The sequence below is a fragment of the Myotis daubentonii genome, chromosome 1 (genome assembly GCF_963259705.1).
Source record: "Myotis daubentonii chromosome 1, mMyoDau2.1, whole genome shotgun sequence".
Lineage (NCBI taxonomy): Eukaryota > Metazoa > Chordata > Mammalia > Chiroptera > Vespertilionidae > Myotis > Myotis daubentonii.
The window spans coordinates 199,746,839-199,773,241 of NC_081840.1; the positions used below are offsets into that span (position 1 = coordinate 199,746,839).

Below are 26,403 nucleotides of genomic sequence, written 5' to 3' on the forward strand. Positions count from 1 at the left end.
CAGCGGAGTCGGAGGCCCCGCGATCAGCGGAGCCGAGAGGCCTCCCGCCCCGGTGATCAGCGGAGTCGGAGGCCCCGCGATCAGCGGAGCCGAGAGGCCTCCCGCCCCCGGTGATCAGCGGAGCCGAGAGGCCTCCCGGCCCCGGTGATCAGCGGAGCCGAGAGGCCTCCCGGCCCTGGTGATCAGCGGAGTCGGAGGCCCCGCGATCAGTGGAGCCGAGAGGCCTCCCGCCCCGGTGATCAGCGGAGCCGAGAGGCCTCCCGGCCCCGGTGATCAGCGGAGCCGAGAGGCCTCCCGGCCCCGGTGATCAGCGGAGCCGAGAGGCCTCCCGGCCCCGGTGATCAGCGGAGTCCAGAGGCCTCCCGGCCCCGGTGATCAGCGGAGTCCAGAGGCCTCCCGGCCTGGTGATCAGCCGAGAGGCCTCCCAGCCCCGGTGATCAGCCAAGAGGCCTCCCAGCCCCGGTGATCAGCGGAGTCCATAGGCCTCCCAGCCCCAGTGATCAGCGGAGTCCAGAGGCCTCCCGGCCCAGTGATCAGCCGAGAGGCCTCCCAGCCCCGGTGATCAGCCGAGAGGCCTCCCAGCCCCGGTGATCAGCGGAGTCCAGAGGCCTCCCGGCCCCGTGATCAGCGGAGTCGGAGGCCCCGCGATCAGCGATCAGCGGAGCAGAGAGGCCTCCCACCCCAGTGATCAGCGGAGCCGAGAGGCCTCCGGGCCAGGGATCAGGGGAGCCGAGAGGCGTCCTGGCCCTGGGATCAGCGGAGCAGCGAGGCTTCCCAGCACCGGGATCAGTGTGACAGGGTGCGGAGCCCCAACCCTCTGATCGGCCCTGCTCTGCATGACAGGAGTGGCGCTGCAACCTCCCTATGGACCCTGCCTTGAGTGTGACAGGGGGTGGTGCCCCAATCCCCCAATCGGCCCTACCCTGAGCATGACTGAGGGTGGCATGGCAACCTCCCAATCCGCCCTGCTCTGTGCATGACAGGAGGCGGGGCCCCAACTCCCCAATGGGCCCTGCTCTGAGCCCGACCAGGGGTTACACCTAGGATTAGGCCTGCCCTCTGCCACCCGGGAGCAGGCCTAAACCAGCAGGTCCTTATCTCCTGATGGGTCCCAGACTGTGAGAGGGCACAGGCCAGGCTGAGGGACCTCCTCTCCCAACCCCGAGTGCACAAATTTTTGTGCACCGGGCCTCTAGTTATATAATAAGCAATCAATAAATACTTATTGAATTTCTAGCCATTGTGAATCCAGTCTTGTATTCAAGACTTCCTTTGAAATCAACAAGATTTCTTAGTTTAGTGGAGAAACACAGAACGAAAAAATGATTTTGGCATACCATTTTAAAGATCTGGGAATATTAAAATAAATATGAGAGGCAGTAACCATATAAATACATATGTTAATGAACTAAAATAATGTGTGTGTGTGTTATCTGAGCTGTAGAAAGAAAAAACTGGTGATTTTAAAAAGAAAATACTAAATTTCATCTCCCTGCCATTTCATTAAGCACAGTTGTAGAATATACTAAAATATCAATCTTGGGGAGAAAATTCCATCCCTCTGAGGATGTCAAAATAAACCTATTAATCAAAAAGGGCAATGACTTACATAAAGACCTTATAACAAAGAAGAGATTCTTTACTGGCATTTTAACCTAATTTTGAATTACTTGAACTAAGTAGATGTTAAAGATCTGAGTCCAGACTGGTTCAAAAACAGAGTACTCCCCTGAATTTCTACGACTATATTTACTACAGTTTACTTTTATAAAGTATATTCAATCTGCCTCTCATTCTTATTAGCATCTATGACCCAGCATTTTCAGAGCAAATAAAAAAGAACTCATTTAAATATTATTTATTATTACCAATTTTGACTCATTAAAAAGTCATTGTTCTAAAATTTCAAGTTTTTATCTTAATTATAATTACTATTAAAATTCATTTAAACATAATTTGAATAATTGAAAAGATATCCTTAAAAAATGTTACATTCTACCTTAGAACTTAAGTTATTTGTATTTAACTTGAAATTTATGTTTAAATGCTGAATAACAAGTTAATTCTTCAAGATGGACCAAACTATTTTTATCATCTGAATTGTTTATTTAGTGTTTTCTTGTTATAACTGGTATCAAAATAACTGAAATTATGTAACTTTATAGTATCATCAACCTCCAGAAAGTACTCCCCATTCCTTATTATTTAATAGATTAATTGAAGAGATGTAATTTTAACTTTTAAAACTATAAAAGTGCCTTCTACATGTGTATTATGTTAATATAAAAATATTTTCAACAAGATAATTTAGGAACTTTTCAAGGGGTAAGAAATGAAAAAATTTAGGTCTCAGGTTAATGCAGTGGTCGGGAAACTGTGGCCCCTTGAGTGTGGCTCTTCCACAAAATACCACGTGCGGGCGCGTACGTACAGTGCAATTGAAACTTCGTGGCCACACTCAAGGAGCCAAAGAGCCGCATGTGCTTTGCGAGCCGCAGTCTGCCAACCACTGGGTTAATGCAATGATACCATTAAGATACTATGGTACTTGGCCCTGGCTGGGTGGCTCAGTTGGCTGGAGCTTAGTCCCGTGCACCAAAAGATTGCGGGTCCAACTCTTGGTCAGGGCACATACCTATATTTCAGGTTCAATCCCCAGTTGGGGCATGTGTGTGGGGCAATTGATAGATGTTTGTTTCTCACATCAATATTTCTCTCTCTCTTTCTTACACCCTCTCCCCCTACCTCTCTCTCTCTCAAATCAATAAAAACATATCTTTGGGTAAAGATTTTAAAAATATATATTATTGTACTTGATTTAAATTATATTTTTATTATGTCATTTATCTTAGTGTGAATCTTAGGCTTGATAATCAATTGTGATACTGGGATTAATGGCCTCCTCAGGAGCTAATTTTAAAAAGATTTCCCTTTTAACTTCAGTTTTAATATACTGCAGAAGAGTACTCTCAAAATAAAATGATTCACTAACAAGTGGTGACAGATATACTAAATGAAAACATTAAACATGTAACTACATTAATATTGTGTTTACTTAAAAAAAAGCATAACATATTCACAGTGAAACATTAACAAGAATATAAACACACTGCTGTTTAATAACAACCTTTAGGATGAGTTAGCATTTCCGTTTCCAAAAGCCTATTGTCCCAAGATTCTCATCAGTTTCTTCACCTAAGTGTCACATATTTGTACACAGGTTCAAACCATTCAAAAGTCTGGACTACTAGATTCAATATATTAGTGTTGTATTAAAAACAAACAAACAAACCATCCAGTGAATTACAAAGTAATTACCCATTAAAGACAGTCTTCTCTGTCCTAAAGAAAAGAATGGAAAGATGAACTATCAATTTCAGTCCTGTTTCCGGATTACTGAAGTTGCTTAGGGGATAGGCTCCTTTAAACAAGCAAATGCTAAACTCATTTTTCTAAAGGGAGCTATGCAGACACACTGAGGAGTACACATTGTAGCCACTTAAGGCTAGGTTTTGACTTCATAGGCACAGAACTCCATCCAAAAAGAACCCCCGAGATGGGTACATGCAACAGCAGAATGTGGCCTTGGCAAATCACATTCCTCACAACTTGATACTTTCACTGGTTATCTTTTCAAATCATGTTTTGTTTTGTTTTTGTTCATTTAACATATTTAGAAGCAACAACAACAACAAAAACAGGCTTCAAAAATACATCTTGGAAAAATAAGGTATAACCACAGAAGAAATTTTGGTGACATATTTATAGCCTGTTAGCAGGAGATAAAACACAAACTTTCTTTTTGATGCAAAATAGCCAGTGAGAAGTAAGAAGCCAGGAATCACTTTCATTTCCCTGTGGAGAGCAATGACTTAAAGAGAACAGTGATTTGCCCACTACTGTTAAATAAAAGTCTTTTAGGAACTCTCAACATGTGCCTCTTAGTCTAATACTTTCTCTACCAGACTAGACTGTACTTCATTTTCTGGTCAACTGCTTTTCCTATGAATATGTCCTTTATAGCATACTGCAGAATTCTCACATAGTGCAGAATTTTAATTAGTAAAAAACCATTTGCAGATACAAATATTTCTTCTATGAAATACCTATAAGGAAAACCAAATGTATCAGACTTACTCTTTCATTAATTCTAATGCATCTTCTTTCTCCTTGCTTAAAAATCTTAGAATTAGACCATTTAAATAAAATAAAACCATTTTTAATAGAATAGAAATCAATGAACTGAAGTGCCTAAGCTTACCAAACTTCTTGCTTTCTTTAGTTGTGCCAGTCATCTTGATCTTTGCAACTTCAAAGAAATCTTTAATTTCTCTCTCATACAGTCGTGATAAATAATCCATGTAATTCTGAAATAAAAGTAACATGCACTTATTAATAAAACAAATAAAATAATTTCCATTTTTAATCCCCCTAAATCCTTCATGCTTATTTTAAATTTTGTGGTCTAAAACTTTGATGCAGTTCATAGGATAAAAAAAGTAGGCTATTTCCTGTCTTTAAAAAAATATTGAACATTAACAACTTATAAAAATATGAAGTGGGACATAATCACATTTTCACCTTTATATGTTAACTTTCACATTTTAATATGGTTGCAATCATACTGTATAGGATACTTGAGTCAGAACAGTCATGCTTCTCCAGTCTCAAGCCTTAATGACTGCAAAATATTATAGTTGGTTGATGTGCTACTACTTAGTAAACCAATCCCCTAACACACATCACTTTAAGTGGTTTCAATATTTTGCTATGATAGACAATGTTACAATAAGCTTTTCATCTCCAATGAGTTCTTTCCTTGGAATAATTTCCTAAGGGTGGAATTACAGGGCCAAACAGTATGGGAACCTTTATAACTCTTCCTCCATGCTGCCATGTTGCTTTAAAAATGATTATACCAACGGACAGAGTCAATGGCAACGAAGGAGTACATTCAGTTTCATTGTGCCCTATCAGCTGGGGTTATTTTCAATAAGAATTTAATTAGTTTTCATAATTAAATAATTTATTTTTATAGACAAATTTGATTTATGTAGCTCAAATGAAAACACCTATTACTTAGTACACACACTCATTTATTCATATTTGCCTATCATCACATACCCTCATGAAGGATATTTCAACAGTGGGAGGCCATGTATTTTTCCAACTCCTAAGTTAAATGCCATACACAAAGTTTGACTAAATTTAAATAAAACCATAGAATAATTGTACATATTCTTTTAACTTTATTGTGGAATTAAGTTTCAACTTCCTTTATTATTCAAATGAATATATCCAGTTTTACAACAGGTTTACCTAGCTTTAAATATCAGGTGCACCTTTCAAAAGATATATTATGTAAATATTTGTATACCGACTCATAGTTCACTACTGATTTTCTTAGATATTTTATAGATATATCCTTATAAAATAGTATTTGGATCAAACATAATATAAATACTATTGTTGTTTTTTTCAATTCATAGATCATATTACTCTCATAAGAAAAGTTAAACGGGCAATTCTCTCCCTTGATCTTTGCATAACTTTAAAAGTAAATATAAGTGAAAATATAGCCCAAAATTAATTCCTATTGGGCTTTTTCAATGTGTCATTTTTCAAGTTTAAATTCTGATAAAAATATTGATCTCTGCAAATCAGTAAATAACTGACAAATGGGAAGGTAGCTTTGCATTATTAGTAAAATCTTCATTTTCTACTGAAATCAGTCAATATGAGAGACTACATTCTGATGCTTAAATTGTTTAAAGTGCACATTACTATCCAAGCAATTTAATTGGTTTCAAATAGCTATTTGTAATCTAGAAAACAGTGACTTCAGCAGACTATTGCAAATCACCCCCTTTTTCAATGGTATGCAAATGACTGGATACATTTTTTCCCAGGTACTCAACAGAACTCACTGGTAGTCAAAGCCACAGACAAGTGTGACTATCAGTTAATTCATTCACTTACCAACTTCTGAAAGATGTATCTCACTGTGAGTATGTATTCCTTCTCTTAGCACCTTACAGCACCTAACTGAAATTAAACTATCATGAATTTAAATCTTATCGCAGACTACCTTTTCAATTTTATTTTGAGCTGACTGTAGAGTCTCCATGTTTTACTTCTTCTTTAAACAAAAGGAAGGTGTCTGAGTAATCTTCAAGACTATCAACCTCAGGAAGTTAATTAGGAGAGAAAAGCTCATTTTCTACCCAAGCATGGATGGACCATCTCTATTAATTGCCTTACATGCAACACCAGAGTCACAGATAGAGGTTGTAGCCTTGGGAGGAAGAAATCTGGGCAGTTGAGCTCATTATGTGACAAAGACAACCCTATTTTCCACAGACTCTAATTGTATATATCAAAAGTCAGGGCTTTTCTTAGATTCAGCCAAAGTAGAGCTGAGGCAGTACCTAGTGATTCTTATCCCTTAAGAATATGAAACAGGCTTTTCCTCTTCCCATCAAAAATTGTGAGCTGTGTACACCAAACCAAGTGCAAATATTATCTGGGGTTACTTATTTTTCTTAGTAAAGAAACATTGGTTTTTATGTTTCCTTCCTTCTTCCTTTTAAATAAAATACCTGCTTTTGACAATACTTCAGCAACCAAATTAGATTATGAGGTAAAATTCACAGTCTGTCAAAAGTTCAAACCACAGGATCAAGTAACATTCTTGGGAAATTAGTCAATTTCATTAAAAAATACAAAACACCTTATTAATATTGTCAATCTAAAATATACTGTGAGCAGAGAAACATCCTATAAATCATCACTAGGTTGGCTACAGTCTTGTTTCTTCACTTTAAATTACATTCATGAATACTGCATTATATATAAAGATAGGACAATAATACTCACTGAGAACACAATTAGGCAAAAAGCTTATTGATTACTTATTTGAATATTCACTAGGGGACAAAACACTTGTTGGCACAAAACTCTTAAGGAGATATAATAATGTTTAATTATTCAAAATATTAATCCTCCTAAAACTTCAAAAGGCAAAGAATTCCAGTAATGTAAATATTTTTCCTTAAGATAGCGCCAAATCAGAATTGTTGAATGAAAACAAAACAAATATATAACAGAACAGTAAAGTTGCATAATACTTAAAAGATCTATTCTGAGGAACAATAACAATATTAACTAAAATGGCTAGCCAGATAAGATACATGTAAACACCTTAGGATATATACATATATATGTTCTTTTATAAAAGAATTTTTAAATTTTAATTTAAAAATATTTTTACCAATGTTTATGTCCAATTTCTTATGATCAGTTTAGAAAAAGATGGAGCCAGATTTGGGAAGACATATACAATAATGCCCTATTGCCAAATATGTTGATATCAATATGTTCATAGGAATGTACAATCTGTCTTTTTCTTACCATCACACTTCTCATGAATTTCTACCTAACCCTTGCCTTCTTATGAAACATGAACCAATGATACTGGATAAGAAATGCAATAATTATTTTAGTAAATATAAGGATAAAATGGGTTCATGCAGAAACATTAATTACCTGAGAGAGAATAATCTTTACTTATGAAATATTCTGAAAGAAAGCCAACTAGGCAAAAACTAGAAAAAAATTTTGCTAGCAAAACTAGTAAAAAATAAGGTTAATTTGCTTTCTAAATTCTTTGTTAGAAAGTTTTTCTTCACAAGCACATGGGTGGAGGGGAAAACCTTTACATTAACAATTCCAATATTCTCACTTTACAGAGACAAAAGATATCACTCTTTCTAATTCATGAACATCTCTGAATGTCATATTGTCCACATAATTAAATTATTACTAGTTATTAAAATAGCTTATATGTTACTTGGATTTTTTGTTTTTAAACTTCAAATTCGTAAAAACTTACACATAAAATATTCTAAATGTTTCTCAGAGTACTGCAGAATTCTAAATGAACTGTTCTGATATGTAATATAGAAATATAGACATTTAAATATTTGCATTAGATAACAATTCTTTACCTCCCTAAGGACAAGGTCAATTCCAATACTAAAGGTCACAGCACAAATGCCAACAAAGTATTGTACCTATGGACTCCTTCAACAATGGCCATTTATTAAATCTAAGTCAGATCATGTTGTTCCACTGCTCAAAGGGCACCAACACCCTACCCTCTTCCCCAAAAATCCCTCACAGTAAAAGCCAATTTCTTATAATGGTGCATAGTCCCTTCCAATTTGCCCTGCCCCACCCTGCCTTATCTCTCCCACCTGCCCCTTCTAAGGTCCTGTCCCGTTTGCTGTGTTCCACCCACTGGCCTCCTTACAGCTCCTCAAGTGTACTGGCAGGCTCCTTAGGGCACTCGCACTGAGGGGAAAGCTTCCCCCAGTAACTCCCACTGCTCATGCCTGCTTATATATCAACTAGAGGCCCGGTGCACAAAAATTTGTGCACTTGGGGGGAGATGGGGGGGCCCCTCAGCCCAGCCTGTGCCCCCTCGCAGTCTGGGACCCTTCGGGGGATGTCCATCTGCTGGCTTAGGCCCGCTCCCCAGGGGATTGGGCCTAAGCTGGCAGTCAGACATCCCTCTGGAAGCCCGGGAGTCCTCGGGGGATGTCCACTTGCCAGCGGGGAGCAGACCTAAGCTGCAGTCGGATATCCTTAGTGCTGCTGAGGAGGAGGGAGAGGCTCCCACCACCACCACTGTACTGGCAGCCATCAGCCTGGTTTGTGGCTGAGCAGAGCTCCCCCTGTGGGAGTGCACTGACCACCAGGGGGCAGCTCCTGAATTGAGTGTCTGGCCCCGGGTGGTCAGTGTGTCACAGTGACCAGTCATTCCCAGTCGTTCTGCTGTTAGGGTCAATTTGCATATTACCCTTTTATTATACAGGATAGAGGTCTGTTGCATGGGTGGGGGCTGGCTGGTTTGCCCTGAAGGGTGTCCCGGATCAGGGTGGTGGTCCCCACTGGGGTGCCTGGCCAGCCTGGGTGAGGGGCTGATGGCTGTTTGCAGGCTGGTCAAGCCCCCTCCCCAGTGGGGACCCTCACCCCATAGAGGTTTGGCCAGCCTGGGTGAGGGGCTAATGGCTGTTTTCAGGCTGGCCACACCCACTTTAGGGGTGCCTGACCAGTCTGGGTGAGGGGCTGAGGGCCGTTTTCAGGCTGGCCAAGCCTCCCCGGCGACGGAAGCTCTCAGCCTCTCCTTTTTTTCTTTTTTTTTTTATTCTGGGATTTATTTACCTTATATAATTGAAACATTGTAGCCTGGAGTGGAGCTCCGAGCTGGCCAGGGCAGGCAGGAGGGAAGCTTGGCTTCCTCCATCGCCAGGGGCAACCCAAGTCTCCATCTCCGTGGCCAGGCCGGCTGAAAGCAGGTACCTGGGGTTTATTTACAGTCTTTAATTGAAACTTTGTTGCTTTGAATGAAGCTCAGAGCTGGCCCAGGCAGTCGGGAAGCTTGGTTTCCTCCATCATTGGGGCAACCAAGTCTCCTGCTTGCTCCAGCTCCGTGGCTGCCGGCTGCCATCTTGGTTGGGTTAATTTGCAGACAGTCGCTCTGATTGGCTGGTGGGTGTGGTTAAAGGCATAGCGAACTCACGGTCAATTTGCATGTTTGTCTTTTATTAGTGTAGATCTGCTCAAATGTCCCCTTCTCATGACACCTTCTCTGACCATCGATTTGTATCTGTAATCTTTTCCCACTCCTGGCACTCCCTGCTTCATTTTTCCCTAGAGCACTCAGCAGCACCTTTTAACATGCTATATAACCCCTAAAGTGCCGGGGAGCATGATCGTGCTTCTCCTGTCTTTCACCAAAAGTGCCGGGAGTGCTATCGCGCTCCTCCTGCAGTGTCACTATTAGATGCTAGTAGTTCACTCTTTATGTGGGGAAAAAAATTTAAAAACCTTAACTCAAAATGCCTTGGCAATTTTAGCATAGTTCCTAGGATATTGGTTGGCACTCAAAGGGATAATTGACATTTCTGTCAGTCCTTCTTCATCAGAATGTGCACTCTCAAATGGCAAGCATTTGCCTGTTTCCTTCAGTGCTGCATCTCTAGTTCTTAGAACAGTGTTAGTTTATATATAACAGGTGCTCAATTCATTTGCTGAATGAACATGAGTGAACGACTCTCATCTTCCCCAAAGGCTGACCTTCAGTCAGTGAGATATACCATTGCCTTTAATCTCTAAGCCTAGCAATTTGGCATCATCCTGCCCCTCCTGTCTCTGGAGTCTCTCTTTTGGTTTATATTCTCTCTCTATTCCTACCACCATCTTCCTGGCTCAAGATTTCATTTCAATTTCTGCTTCAGTCAGGCTTGCCTCCTCACTGTCCTGGGAAAGGGACATTTTCTCAGCTTTGTCCAGACATCTTGCTCCTCACCCCTGGAATGCCCTTCCTCTTATTTCTGGCTTATTTAATCCCACTCATTATTTAAAACTCAATTTAAGTCCAATGTCTTTCATAAAGTTTTCCCCCCCAGTTTCATGTCACAGATTTCCCTTCTCTAAACTGTCATATATTCAAACTCATTTCCAGTTTTGAACTTAATTTTTTGCTAACTGTTTTCAGTGTAGTTGCTTTTCCTAGCCAGACTTAAAGCTCTTTAGAAGTAAACACCTGTTCTGTTAGGCCTGGCATAGTGAAATGCTTAATAAACAGGTACTCTGCACCTGTTTAATAGAACAAATTATAAATTCTTAAAGGGTGAATGCCTCACTCACACATCTTCATGCTCTCTAGTTTCTATATTCCACATGAAAAACTCAGGAAATAATTATAGCATTTAACTAAATTGAATGATGCCTCAGACTACATATAGTATGGTCTAATACTGTATTATACTGAAATTTAAAATTTAGCTCTTCTTTATCTAAGTAAATAAAATAAATGTTTTCCCTCACTAATGAGCACTCAGAAATTCAATTATTTTCTGCTTTGCTAAGAATGTACTGGAGTATTTCAAATGTCACTTGGGGAACTGAATACATAACCTCTAATTCTCAAAGATTATGCTCTATACTCAGTGATGTCAAATTGATCAAATCCATACCTTTGTCAGTCCCTCATATTTTCCGTAATCTGTACTCTTCAGCCACTCCATCAGCTTGGCATATCGGAGCAAGTCTCTATGAAATGGATGATGATTGGGTAAAGTCAGTTCAATAGAGTGTTGAGCAAGAGTTGAACTCTGATCGTGACCCTAGAGTGAGTGGAGTAAATAAATAAATAAATATCATTGACAGTATAAAGAAACACTGTTGTAACTGAAAATTCTAAACAATGACCAAATGTGGATAAGCAAAGCCAACAGAACACAGAAAAGTAAAAACTGAGTACTTACTTTCTTCTTTTATCATCCTGTGTATACCAACCGAGCACCACCACCATAAAATAATCATAAACACTCAAGAATGGCACGTTGATAAATCAACTACTCATTTCATCTTCTAAAGGAATTGAAAATTAATGTGTTCATGAAGCTTATCTCTCCCATATTATTTTACAATTTACTAAGCAAATAAACATCATGATACAAACTATTAAGAAACACACCAAATAGGGAATTTAAAACAAATTATCTACATACGTGGTATTTCCATTAGAGCCTACAATGTTTAATAGAACAGATAAAAACATATGGGATATAGAATTTTAGAACTAAGAAAGACTAAAGGTGATTATATCCTGGGCTTTCCAGGATAACCACTAATGATCATAGAATTTTAATTTTTCTATTAATTTGTTAAATAAGTAACTATACTATTTTATTTTTAAACCTTGATAAGACTTTTATATAAGTAAATTTATAAGTTATCAAACTGCCTTAGACAGATGATGTATCCTGACTTTTGTTTTAGAAAATATAGACCTGGTAGAAAATCTAATCCAATAACCTTATTTCCTAGAAGAACAAATTGAAACTCAGAAGTAAGTCATGTGCTCAGGTTACACAGAAGGAAAGCTAGAACTGGAATCTCAGACATGTGAGTTGCACTTCTATTTCCTTTTAAAAACATGTCTAACAAAATAATTTTAACTAGACTCAAAAATTCTACCTACCTACTAGTATCTAAAAAATAAAACAATGAATATCTTCCCAGGTCCCTTTTGAAACAATCGAGCTCTCTTCTCTACTTGGTCAGTATTTGTCATGGAACTCAAAGTCAGTGGGGAGTTGGAAGATTAACAGGAGATTCCCTTGAAAACACAAGTTCCCAAGAATAAGGGAAAAAAAGGACAGATGTATTTTAAGTCATTCTGACTCCATCTGATTTGCCTAGATAGTCAGAAGTTTTTTGTTAGCATTTTGTGAAAACTGTATTAAAATTACAGACTGTTGGAATTTTGGGGTTGGTTAACTCATTTCCTGGTGAAGTTACCTAAAGCTAACCAATGTGTACTCTACTAGCTGACATACATTAGCTTATAAACACTTCGAATTTAAAGAATTTATTTTTTTTAATTTGAGAGATTTCTTTCTTCTAATTTATATTCTTTATTATATCACAAAATAAGAATGTAGTAGTTACAGATTTTTAGAAACGATTTCTTTTAAATACAGAGTATCCAGAAAGAAAAATTCCTGGCCTAGGGAAATAAAGAGTTCTTTAGTAATTGAAGAGTATCTTTACAGTAAGAAAGATGGAAGTATCAGACACTTCTTTTTCAACATAATTTCTCATTGCTCCAGAATATGTTTAAAGTGATGATTCCTATATTTTGCTATAAAAACATTATGTGCTTGATTACAGGGTCCTGCTCTAGCCCCTGCTGGAGTGGTTATATAATATACAGTATATGCACTGTATCAGTTTTCTAAAATCTGAACAATCCTAAAAACACAGGGGACATCAGAGGTTTGGATAAGGGAGCACAGACCTGTGTGAATGTTCTTTTCTAGATGGCTGAGTGAATATAAAACGATCACAACCTCCAAAGAATCACCCAGCACTAAGAGCTTAACAGTTGAAAAATGAAACTATTCTATATATTTGGAATGCCTTGGCACCTACATCTTTTCTGTGAAGTAAAGACTAACAGTAAATATGGACACAATAAAAGTTATTAAATAAAACATGCAGATATTACCATTGGACTATATATTATACCTTTAATTATAGTTGTCAAAGGTCAGTACGAACATTACATTTCAGAAATATTTTCTCATGGCCACATGAGAATGATAATGGGGATTCCATTAAATCACAAGAATTAGATACTAAACATAGGTAGATATTATAATTTTAGGTCTAACGATGTCTCCAAATTGTGTGTCTTAATTAGTTACACTGATGAACGGGGAAGAATATTTGTATTTGAAACTTGTTATAGCTTATAAATGTTTTCCAAATAGTCTGCCTTTATTAATAACAATATTAGATCTCTTTTTATTATCCAAAACAATTCTCATTAATTTTTCTCAATGATTCAAGATTCAAAATTATTGTTTATGTTCTCCCACAACTATTTACTCAGACCACTACATTTTAAACTCCATTATTTAATTTAGTATCAGGAAAGCTCTTCAATTAAAAACCTTCTCTTCTCCTAAAAATGGGAAAATTAGTTATTAACATTTGTAGAGGATTTTAGTTTCCAAAGCTGTCTCACATATTTTATTATTCAAAGCTTTCTGTTATACACAACCTTCTAAGATCACTATCACCTGAAAACTTCACTTCTAATATGAAGACCATCAGTACCTTCACATCATTACTATTCAGATAAATTAAATATTAGTATTAAACAAAAATATTTAATTTTAGAGAAAATAGTTCCAAATAACTTCAGAAAATAGGAAAATTACTTAAATTGTTTAACTAATCAATAACATTGATAACTATCACATCTAGAACTCTAATGTACAAAGAATTCTATTCTTTATATATTTTTTAAATTAAAACATTGTTTAAAGTTTATTATAAATAAAAATGAAATAGTAACAGTGACTATTGAATGCTTACTACCATGCTAAGTACTTTATATATAAAAATTGCAATCTTCATAATAATCTTGCAAAGTACTTTTTTACTCATTTAAAAAAATAGTAAACTCTATTAACATAATTTAAAAATAATATATTAGGTTTTGTCCAAATTAATCTAAGACCAATACATTTTCTAAAACTTAGTGAATTATAATTTTTCTTTAGTGTACATATTAATATGATTTATAAATAAATTAGCTAATATTGAACACTATGCTATACCAAAGCACTGTTCTAAGTGCTGAACATATAACAACATTAATCCTCATTACTAACTTAGAGGTAGATATTTTTATTACCCCCCATTATTCAGATAAGGCAGCTAAGGTGACACAAAGAGGTTAATGAACTTGTCAAAGATCACCCAGCTAGGAGGTCACTGAGCAGAGTCAAGATTTTGAATCCAGGATGTTTGGCTCTAGTGCACACTCAAATATTTTGCTATACTGACTAACCGAAATGATATGTCCATGTGAAATGTTAAAAAATTTTCAAGATTTTAAAACTCTATTTTATGTCATGTTTATTTTTCTTTTCTTTTAATTTTTTTTTTTTAACTTACTGATTGATTTTAAAATGAGAACGAGAGAGGAAGGGAGGAGAGAGAAACATTGGTTTGTTGTTCCACTTATTTATGCATTCAATGGTTGCTCCTGTCTGTGCCCTGACTGGGGATCAAACAATCTGGGCATTTTGGGACGACACTACCTGGTCAGGGCTAGTTTTCTTTTCTTTCTTTTTAAAAATTGACTTTAGAGAGAGAGGAAAGGAGAGGGAGAGAGAAAAAGAGAAAGAAACATCGATCAGTTGCCTCCTGTATGCACACTGACTGGGGATCAAACCTGAAACCCAGGCATGTGCCCTGACTGGGATGTGAACCTTTCAATGTATGGGATAATACTCCACCCAACTGAGCTACACCAGCCAGCGCATATTTTTATTTTCTTAAAGAAAAAAGAAAATCTGAAAAAGTTCCAACAAACATCATGAAAACTGATTTTATTTATTTATTTATTTATTTATTTCAAATATATTTTATTGATTTTTCACAGAGAGGAAGGGATAGGGATAGAGAGCTAGAAACATCGATGATTGCACACCCCCTACTGGGGATGTGCCTGCAACCAAGGTACATGTCCTCCTTGACCGGAATCGAACCTGGGACCTTTCAGTCCACAGGCCAATGCTCTATCCACTGAGCCAAACCAGTTAGGGCAAAAATTGATTTTAAATAATCGTATTTCTTTTCTAACAAATCATCAACCAATATGCTTAAGGAAACAATTTTTGTGACATGAACTAAATACTTGTGGTCTGTTACCCAGGTTTTATTTTATTATATGATGTTTCTATAAATACACATCTGACTATCTAGAACCTCAGAAATTCACTTTCAATTAAACCTCATTAGCACTTACATATATGTATACTTTGTATATGTAGTTATACAATTAGCAATTTAATATACACATTGCGATAGAGCTTTAAGTACATTAACCTCCTTACAAGCATCTTGAGGCTGGGAGCTACTTCTTATTCTTACATATGGACTACATTATGTACGTAATAGGCACACAATGAAAACTGGACAAAGAAATATACCATAATTAGGTAATCAAATTTTCCCAACTAGTTTTTCCCACAACCAGGAATAGAAATATCCAGGTTTCCCGACTCGTTTGCTAGTTGATCTGATGCACTGAATTCAACACACAGAAAACCTATTTCCTGTACTTGAGACATCCTCTTCCACCTTCTTCAGCATATCTGAGGGTATGGTAACATTGTGGTTTTTAACACGCATCATTCACATGTAACAATACATGTTAGATTTTCAGAACTGCGAAGCATTCATTTTAAACAAGCCATTAGTTTATAAGGCAAAGAAGCAAAAAATAAGTATTTGATTGTTATAACAACCAATTAAGGGTAAAGAAAGAACTATTGTTTATGAACTGGTATTTCCAATACCACTGACAAATGTGGATAACATCACTGTCATTTTTAAAAACTAAGGAATTGTGTGGTTATAGATATTACTGAAATCATCCTATAAGGAAAATGTGAATTAGTATTTCCTATGTGACTTATAGATTTACTTTTTTTCCTCAACACTTTTTATGTTAAGTGAAATGTTAAGAGAGTCTTTCCCGACTTCTCCCTCACATGCTTAGTTAGATCATCTTCTTTTATGCTCCCATATACTATTATCATAACATTTACCCTTCCTATCTATTTCCCTTCCCTAGACTGTCAGCTATTTGAGGGCAGGATCAGCTGCTCGTCTATCCCAAATAAATGTCTGGTATGAATTTCAACCACCTGGCAAATGATTTCTAAATAAATGAAGGAGTGAGTAAAAGAATGACAAGAAGAAAGGCCAAGCAGAGTAAGATTAAATGCCTTTTTGGCCAAAATAAACTTTTACTATGGGACATTAAAAAATGGCTACAAATATGGTTAACAGGTAGCTTAAGTCAGCAAGTTATAATCTATAAAGATTCTTTGGCTGTTAAGTTTAGCAAACTTTATAGAAAAATAAAAAGAATCAGAGAAGCTTGAGCCAAATTTGATGTACTCACAGGCACCGAAAGAAAGGAGGACCTATTATAGAGTTGAAGGAGAGCCTGAGTAAACTAATCAGAAATAAAATATATAGTAAATACAATTGAAAACAAACTAAGAATCCATTGTTTCAGACAGCATTTCTTAATGAACAAAATTTCCCACAATTCCTTTTCCCCCAATAACCCTAATAACAGACATAAAGAACATAAGAAACCTAAATTACTATACCAGATATTAAAATGCCTTTTATCAAATTCCTCTAATGTACTCTAATATCATTAATATTATTGCCACAACTTTAATTATAACATTCTTTTCCATATAAAAATGTAGATAAATAATTTATGTGAGATTAAATCTACTGGGATTTACAATTGTGCTATAGTCATTTTTCTCATGTATATAAGTACACAGAGCCAATGAAACATTTCATACACTGAATCAAATCCTGGTTCTTATTTCAAAATATTGAAAAATAAAACAGGCCAAATAGTAAACATGTAACAAATTTGGACTTAGTTTCTTAATGGTATATGCAGTAAGAAAGCATAGTTATTTATATGATTTCTAGAATCAGAAAAGTTTAGTTAAAGGAATCAACAGAGGCAGTTGAGGTGCTAAATAAATCTATGAGCAAATATGCACATAATTAAAAATCTTAAAATCAAATAAATGTGGGAAGAATATGCTGAGATCCCAAAGAAATACAATTTTTTTTGTAGGGATTTAAATTTAAGATAATATATGAACAATTACAAGAACATGCCAGTATTAACAATAAAATAAAATTACCTGTTGAACGAAAACATTGTTGAGGTGACTGGCCAGTCTCCGGGCAAAATGCTCCCGCAAATCACTGAAGCGCTGCTGTTGCTGTTTGACTGCCAGGAGCATGTCATGGCCTGAAATCAGATTATTTCTTGATTGCTTTCATGGGTAAAAAGATTTCCCTGACGTTTCATGGGTATATTCATAAAAGTATCCATATTTCAGTTTTGAAGAACCCAAAGTTTTACTGGTTTATTTGTTTGCTTTTTTTTTTTTTAAAAAATAGGTAAGGGGAAAAATAGGATAGCACAGTAGTTCTCAAAGAGTGGTATTTCCTCAGCATCGTTAGAAATGTGGATTCTAAGGCCTCAGCCCAGCCATACTGATCTGGGAGTGGGGGCTGGCAATCTGTATTTTAACCAGCCTTCTAGGTGATTCTGATGCCAAGTCAAGTTTTAGAATCACAGCCCTAGCAAAACCTTGTGCTCTCTGGTCTAACCAAAGCATCTACTTTGTGCCAGGTTCTGTGGACTGTACTGAAGAAAAATCATGGTGTTAATTGGATCATTGATGGAAGGAACTGAAATAAAAAAGTTCTTAGTGCCAATAGAAATATGTTTGGAAATAAGTGAAACTTGTTTGAATAGTTAATCACGTAACCCTAAACCACTTGCCCCATGTATTTCTTGTCAAAAGTATTCTGCTAAGTTACAAACTAATCGCCGATCCTTGGTCACATTTACCATTTCCAATGAACACACCTGGTCGAAGAGCTACATTCATGCACTGCAGAAGGGCATCGGCGGCATTGGTGCAGGCCTCAATGCCTCTAGAAGAAGCAAGATCTCCTTCCTGAAGGGCCTTTATATGACCTTTGGCCAAGTCCATGTGGTTCTGGAATATATGTAAATATAACATTGGCACTTGCAATTTTGGGAAATTCACAGGCTACTCATTCTTATCACTAGGATTTGTAATTATTTTAAACCCTGCTCTCATAAGAAAATTAAAAAAAATGTTTACAAGTGGGTTTTACATATTATCCATTAGATTTTTATTTATTTATTTTTTGCTGTTGGTAATTTATAACCACACTTACCACAAGGAACTCTATCTCAGACAGGAGTTTTACATTATTAGTGTTACTAAGGTGAATTAGGTGGTTGCTTTCAGAGATCTGGTCCATTTGTTCTTTCACACTTTGGAGCATTTCCTCATAACTGCTGAGTTTAAATTCAATCTGATCTACCTCCTGTAGAGCCTCATCCAACAGCTTCATCAGGATGTTCACTTGTTTTTCAGAGGCCATGATTGACTGGATGTTAGCCTGCAAAGTTAAAAACAAAAGTAACATTGTATAGTACTTAAATGTGTAAAAGTATAAAGATGAAACACTGACAAATCTCTTTGACAGTAGAGTAACAAAGACTGGTATGTACATCTACACATCTACTTTGGTTCATCATTATGTTTACATTCCACTTTTTTTTTTTTTAAATCCTCCCTTGAGGAGTGAAGATATTTTATCCATTGATTTTCAGAGAGTAGAAGGGAATGGGGGAGGAGGAGAAAAATATCGATGTGAGAGAGACATATCGATTGGATGTCTCCTACACACACCCTGACCCAGGCTGGGAACTGAACCTGCAACCAAGATATGTACCCTTGACCTGGAATCGAACCTTCGACCCTCTGGTGCTCAGGCTGACACTCTAACCACTGAGCAATGCTGGCCAGGGCTATGTTCCACTTTTTACAAAGCATTTCAAGAAGGTACACTTGCCTCTATGTCAAGATTAGGGACCAGGTCCCAGTATTTTATATTTTCACAGACTGTACAAGTGCATTTCTGCCCCATTATATACCACTAGAGGCCTGATACAGGACATTCGTCAAGAGGAGGCCTTCCTTCCTCTGGCTGCTAGCACCAGCTTCCCTCTGGCACCCAGGACCTGGGCTTCCCTTGCAGCTCCGTTTCATCCAGAAGGTCGTCTGGAAGGACGTCTGGTCTAATTAGCATATTATGCTTTTATTATTATAGATCAGTAATGGTATATTCTCATTTCTGTAAATTAAGGGGCCACAGACTATGAAACCTCCAACATTTCTTCCAATTCTACTAGCTATAGGAATTTTCTATATTTCTTAACATTTATGTAAAACCCTAAACAAAAGCAAAATCGCCTATGTAACACCTTAGGGCTTAGGCAAGAGGCTAGCAGTGGTATTCCAGCCACTGAGGTTCCATGGAACTAATTTGTACCTGTAATACAATTTGTACTAATAGGATGTGGAAGAGCATATAGCCATAAGAAAGTTTATTCTATGGTCTTTTTTCTTTTTTTGTTTGTTTGCAACTACGTATCTTTTCTAGGCAAAGCAGTAAGAAACCACCATTCCCTTATCACTGTTTTCTAAATGTTTCTGATTACTGTTTTTAATTCCCTGAAATATAGGAGTTGCCAAATCCAAAATTAAACTGCAAAGCAATATGATGACTTGAAACATAAATGCAATATTAATTAGAAAATATAAACCACTAAGTCACATTAAGAAGGCAGGTAACATGTTATGAGGAAAAAACTTGGACAAGGAATAAAAAGTTAAAATACCAAAATTCTTTAACTTTTAAAATATTCCTTATTCTCTGAAGGTTTTTCTTAAATGTTTACCTTGTCTAAACAAAACAAAAAACTCCAAGTGTTCATATTAGATTTTTTTCACATCATCACTGCTCCTTTTAGCTCTCTACTTTCTAAAGGTGTGCATTTAGATACAGACTCAGAAACTGTGTATAAAAATTAAAGGATCTATTCCAAAACATTTCAGCAGAGGAGTCAAACATCCTTTACCCCTGACTCTCCTGTTCTCACCACACTTATTCTGCTCCCTTTTGGTAAATGATTCCCTTAAGCTTTTCTACTAGCCCACAATAATGCTATTCTTTTGCACTGAACTATTCTGAGGTGTTTCAGAGGCTGGGTAAATCAAATCCTAAATTGGTTTCTGGCTGGCTACTTCATTTCATATCAAGAGCCTCTCAAAATCCATAACCTTAGCCAACGGCCTTCACTGGCCTAACTGGCAGGAATGGTTCTGACATTTGATCAAGAACAGTGAAAGACTGATGGCAGCAGGCAATAAAGACAGCAATATCACACGGGAGGCAGTAAAATGGGATTATCACCAGTCTTCTCAATCCACTACACATCACTAATCATAGATTACAAAATAGTCTTACCCCATCTAGCACCTGCAGCTCTCTGGACAACCTTTCAGCAAAGGCCTCAGCATTAGAAATTGCATATTCACAGCCTTCCATTATTATTTCAATATCCTGCTCTTCTCTTGCATTTAACTCTTGGTATTCATCTACTGCTTCTTCATCACCTCCTGTCACACTCTGGTTTTCTCCACTTGGAACAGATTCTTAAAGAAGGTAAAAATTAAAATAGTAAAAAAGTAGGAAGGACAGTAACATGGTACTTATAGGTAAGGTCAATTATAAACACAGGTCACATTTAGTGGCTGAAAAATAGTAAAGTGGTCACATTTAGTGGCTGAAAAATAGGAAAGTGATTCAAAATATGTGAAAAACTTATTTTTATAAAAAAATGGCACCTGTTAATGTTTATTATTAAAAAAAAACATGCAGTCTAACTCGGTGACTTGTGTTAAAATAGGCTTTAGTCCCAATTTCCCCAAACACAATTAAACTAAAAAACAAATACAAAAAACAGAAACAAAACACATGAAACAAGCCTAGCCTTTTTCATCCTGCCTGAGGTACTTGTTGCTCTAACAAAACAATTAAAAATTTAGGACACAAGAAAACAATTTGCTTTCCTTATTATCGAGGTAACATTTTTCTTCTGTTATTTTTGTTCTTTTCACCTTTGTAACAATGTTTTGTTCTGTTTTTCAGTAACTTTTAATTGAAATTAAAAAATGCATCTATGATTCACAATTTATTTAGGGCACTGAAAATATTAACTGATATTTCCGTTTCTTTGTTTAGAAAAAGTTTCATATGCATTGATAAAATTTCTAAAGATCAGCTATTGAAGCTTTCTCAACAACTCTATAGTGAAAAAAAGCAACAACAACATGGCTATTTAAAATTTCAGAAATTTACATGGGTCCTTATGCTTCATAACGAAAGACCAAGAGATCAAATCTGAGATGCTTTCTAGATAAATGTTTCAGTTCAATTTTTTGAATACACTTAACATGTGAGATTTTACATAAAACTTGAGGTTAAAAGAGGTAAAATAAAAAAACAATTGTTATCCTCTAAATAAATCTCTATTAAATAAAGTTACTGATTTTCATAAACTCAATGGGACACAATTTAAATCACAAACTCTGGATGCTTTAAATATACATTATTTTCTATGAAAATATTTACATTCAGTATGACTTGACATGTTAATTCATCCTACAACAAAAACCAGCTATTTCTAAGTAACAAAGGACTCTTAAGAATTGATAATTAGGCACATTTAGCTAATATCTGAGACCAAAAAAAAAAAAAAAAGAAAAAAAGAGGAAACTAAAACTTTTGGTACAGGCAATTGCAGTTTACAGTATATAAATATAAGTTCTTTAGAGAGGCATCACCAAGCTCCTTGTCCTTTGAATGAGTCCATTTTAGCTCATTGTGGAAATGTTAAACTGTCATGTGTGACAGCTTGTTAGCCACCAGGGAGCACGGACTACCCCAAACTTTCTGTACAGCTCTTTACACAAGTAGATATGTAAGATAAACAAACACTAAAAAATAAAATAAACACTTTAAAAGTTCATAATTGTTTCAGAAATATTTTCTCTCCCATGAAACAGTTCTTTGAAAATTAATAATTAATAGTATCATTAATTTTATGACAGTATGGATTTTGTAGTAATAAACTTGTCCCTGAACACAATTTCATAAAATATGCAACCAATAGTACATAACAATGGCAAGTAATAAAAATATACAGAATAGAATAAGAAGAAAAGGTGTTACGCACCTTCTGTAACTTTAGGCAGTTCTGGAGAGTAAAAAGGTATGAAAAAAGCAGAGGAAAGTAAGCAAAGAATATTAGCTGGGTAGAAAAGTATACAGGCTTAAATATTTAAAATACTACCCATATTTCATTCATGATAAATCAAGGTTTAAAAGACAATATCAAAATTAACTACAAAGTGGAAAAATCCATAAGAAGCTACATTTCCAGAGTTTATTTTTCTTACTCATTTTCAGACAGTTACTAAAAATACATTTATCTTTCTATTTTCTCTTAGTCTTTTAAGAAACACTACTGACTAGTCCTTGTAGGAGAAAACTGGGAAACAGATCACTTCCTGGGGATTATTTTTAGGTCAGTTGTGACTCATGCATTTAGTCTAGTTATTTTCACTCAAGGCCCAAACCTTTCTTTACCAGGACTGACACACCCTCACAAAGGATTAATCATAAAACACTGTTAGAAAGGACAAAATTGAAGCAATTAAAAAACACTTAAGATATCAGTTTGAGCTGGCATTTAAGGATTCAACTCAAAGATTAAAAAAAAATCTGATTACAAAAGTGAAAAAGAAAAGGCCAACCAAATATTTCACTCTACTTCAACTGCTAACAAAGTCCTCTTTTAAAAATTATATTCTGCTGAGAATAAAAACTACTAAATCACTACTGCTAACATTCACAATGAACAGTCTTACTTACTTGGATGATTATCTCTTAAAAGGGGAGATGGTGATCATTTGTTTGGTTTCTAACATCACTCAAAGATTAGAGACATCTATTTCTTTTTTAATGGGAATTAATGGCCATGATTTTAAAGTCCAGTAAAACAGGTTTGTAAACTGAACTCCACTAAGCCAACACAATGCTTATTTGATTTATAGAAAGTGATTTTCAAAAGGAGATCCTTAAAGATCTTCTCAGTATTCTTAAAATTGATCTCAATTTGGGTTAATATTTATAAAAATGAAAACGTCTACACCTTTGTTTTAAGCCCTGAAAAACTAAACTGTCTTTTTTTTTTAAGATAGACACTTCATTCTCAATAACAGTAATATTCTTCTCATTTTTAATTTTGGTAATATTTCTAAATGAGATCAATATAGGCAGGATATGTATTTTCCCATATTGTTGACTTCATAAAATATATTGGTTTAAAATACATATTAGGCAATAAATAACATCTGGAGATAAGTAATATTTGGAAAGAGGATAGAAAGCTTTGAAATTCACTCAACAGAATATTCAACGTTGAAATTTAAAAATAAAAAGGTAGATAAATACATACATACATACATACATACATACATGCCAGTTAAAATTAAACCACTATTTAAGGCATGACAAGCTACCGTACAGTTTTTGAAGGTCATTCCCTCAACACACTCTATCACCAAGACATTGGAGTCTGATGTTGGTGAGAGGGCAACTCTGAGGGCTCCTACACAAGGCCAGCTTTACTGGGGGAAGGAGCACAAGGCCTAACAGATGTGACCTGACTCTGCAAGCTCTAAGCATTAAGCCTGAAAACAGTAATGGGCTCACTAACTTATAACTGATGCGAAAGAATACTACATTTAAGGAGAGAAAGACCCAGGGCCAAACAAAAACAGTAAGTAAAACAACATAGAGAAAAGACAGGCGCAAGTGACTAAGAAAAGGAATCGTTTGAGGCATCTGAAACTGCTCTTTTTATAGGTCAGATTGGATGAATATTGGCAATTTCAGATGTTGACAAAATAGAAGATTCTATTTTTAAATGTTAATATACAACTTAGGACAAATTTAATTTTTTCCTCAATAAAGAGGAGCAACAACTCTGTCCTTTCAACTGCTTTTTTTTGAGATAAAGAATATAACACAAATTGCATCTACAAGGCATAGAGAACCATTTTCTCACAATGTTATACCTTTAAGAAAGAAAGTTTAAAAGAATAAAATCTCATATATTTTCAATAATTAACAGTAGAATTTTTGTCTTGCATCACAAAACAATCTGTAGTAACATTCCTGAAGACATACTGATCAAAATTATCCTAATTAACTTCATGTCTAAGGATTTTATCCTGATAATATAATAACTAATATTTATTGAGTACTTACTATATATCTGACATTGCTCTAACCATGTTTATATATTAAATAATTTAATCCTCACAACAATCCTATGGGGTAGATACTTTTATTACCTCTATTTATTAGATGAGGGAAACTGAAACACAGAATCATCCAAGTCCCACAGCTAGTAAGTGACAAAGCCAGGATTTGAACCCAGGCAATCTCCCTCCAGAGTTGTGTTCTTAACCATTACACCTATACAACTATACTCTGCACAAAAATACAGCTACAAAGATATTCATCTTAGAGTTTTTTAAAATAAGCCAAGATTTGTCCAGCTGGTTTGGCTCAGTGGTTGAGTGCCGATCTATGAACCGGAGAGCACGGTTTGATTCCAGGTTGGGCATGTGCCCAGGTTGTGGGCTCTATCCCCAGTGTGGGGCATGTAGGAGGCAGCCAATCAATGATTCTCATCACTGATGTTGCTATCTCTCTCTCTCCCTCTCCCTTCCTCTCTGAAATCAATAAAAATATATATTAAAAAAAAGCAAATATTGGAAAATTAAAAGTACATGACTAAATAAATTATAGCATACCCATATAATGGAATACTATGATGCCATTAAAAATAAGGTTGGGTAAAAGAATAAATAAACAAGAAAAAAAAAAGAAAGAAATTAAAAATAAGGTTGGGTATTTAATAACATGGAAAATGTTCATGATACATTATATGAGAAAGTAAGTTACAAAACAATGTAAATTTCTTTATTTGCAAAAGTATATATGCATAGATTAGAAGAATTCTAACAAAATGTTATCTCTGAGGATTAAGTTTATGTGATTTGTATTTATTTAATTTAATGTATCATTTATCTATAATGGTCCTATAATGAATAATCACTTCTGAAATAAAAATTGTCTTTAAATTCTTTTACAAAAAGGTAACTCAGTGTTCTAATTACTTTGAATAAAATCAAATTATATATTCAGTTATAGATAAAACTGATTTCACATGGACATTTTTATTTAACTTTACCTTCCAAAAGCTGTGAACTGACATTGACAAAATCAATTTTCTTCCGGAGATAGCGTTGATTCAATTTCCAAATGCATGAAATAAATGCATTCTTTTCAGCAGTGCTGCTGGCAACCCATTTATATATTTTTTCAAAATGTAAATCAAATTCAGGATTTTCCTGAAATAAAAATATACAAGATATTGTTTTTAATTATATCCCATTTTCATTACTGTAAAATCTACATTTCAATAAAACAAAAAGAAGTTGAGGCTGTTCTTGGAAAAAAAAAATCACCATTAAAAATCAGTGATTTATAGAGAATGGCTCAGAGAATTCAATTTAGAGCAAAAACATTGTTTACCTCCCAAAAGAAGCTAGATTAAAAACAACACAGTGTTTTGGTCATTTTCTTCCTGTCTCCCTGAATTCTATGAGTAAAAGTATAGGATGTCTACTTAATGGCTTTGTGTCTCAGCTTCCTAATCTGCAAAGTTACAATGGTCTCTAGCTTTGATGCAGACAGTGATGGCGAACCTTTTGAGCTCTGTGTGTCAGCATTTTGAAAAACCCTAACTTAACTCTGGTGCTGTGTCACGTATAGAAATTTTTTGATATTTGCAACCATAGTAAAACAAAGACTTATATTTTTGATATTTATTTTATATATTTAAATGCCATTTAACAAAGAAAAATCAACCAAAAAAATGAGTTCGCGTGTCATAGGTTCGCCATCACTGGATGCAGACCTAATTTTTCTTTTTAAATTGCCTATGGGTTTTAGAGTTTTACCTCTTCTTTGGTAATGTACTTTATTCATAACTATGATTTGACACTAATTCCTTGATAAAGAATATGTCTCTAATTATAATATATAAGAAAAAATACAATCTATATCCTCATGTGGTTTTCTCTAGAACAGGTCAGGTAAAAAGCAGAGACTGACCCTAACTGTTTTCAATTCTGAAAATAGAGAATGATTAAAGGTGTCTCAAAAGTCAAAAAG

General features: G+C 35.7%; 1 protein-coding gene across 6 annotated transcripts in view; it reads right to left on the bottom strand.

Annotated features, from left to right (window-relative positions):
- Positions 1 to 26,403, bottom strand: part of EXOC1 (exocyst complex component 1) — a 52,426-nt gene that overhangs the window by 16,575 nt on the left and 9,448 nt on the right. For 3 of the 6 annotated variants that reach the window (XM_059670780.1, XM_059670797.1, XM_059670755.1), the window contains exons 4-11: positions 25,418 to 25,577; positions 22,328 to 22,348; positions 20,557 to 20,744; positions 18,415 to 18,642; positions 18,077 to 18,209; positions 17,340 to 17,449; positions 11,043 to 11,192; positions 4,262 to 4,367 (exon numbers count right to left, since the gene is read on the bottom strand). In XM_059670780.1, coding sequence (XP_059526763.1) covers positions 4,262 to 4,367; positions 11,043 to 11,192; positions 17,340 to 17,449; positions 18,077 to 18,209; positions 18,415 to 18,642; positions 20,557 to 20,744; positions 22,328 to 22,348; positions 25,418 to 25,577 — 1,096 coding nt within the window. Of the gene's footprint in view, positions 1 to 3,318; positions 3,343 to 4,261; positions 4,368 to 11,042; positions 11,193 to 17,339; positions 17,450 to 18,076; positions 18,210 to 18,414; positions 18,643 to 20,556; positions 20,745 to 22,327; positions 22,349 to 25,417; positions 25,578 to 26,403 lie in introns of all 6 variants that reach the window. The other 3 variants (XM_059670787.1, XM_059670763.1, XM_059670772.1) reach the window with 2 other exon arrangements.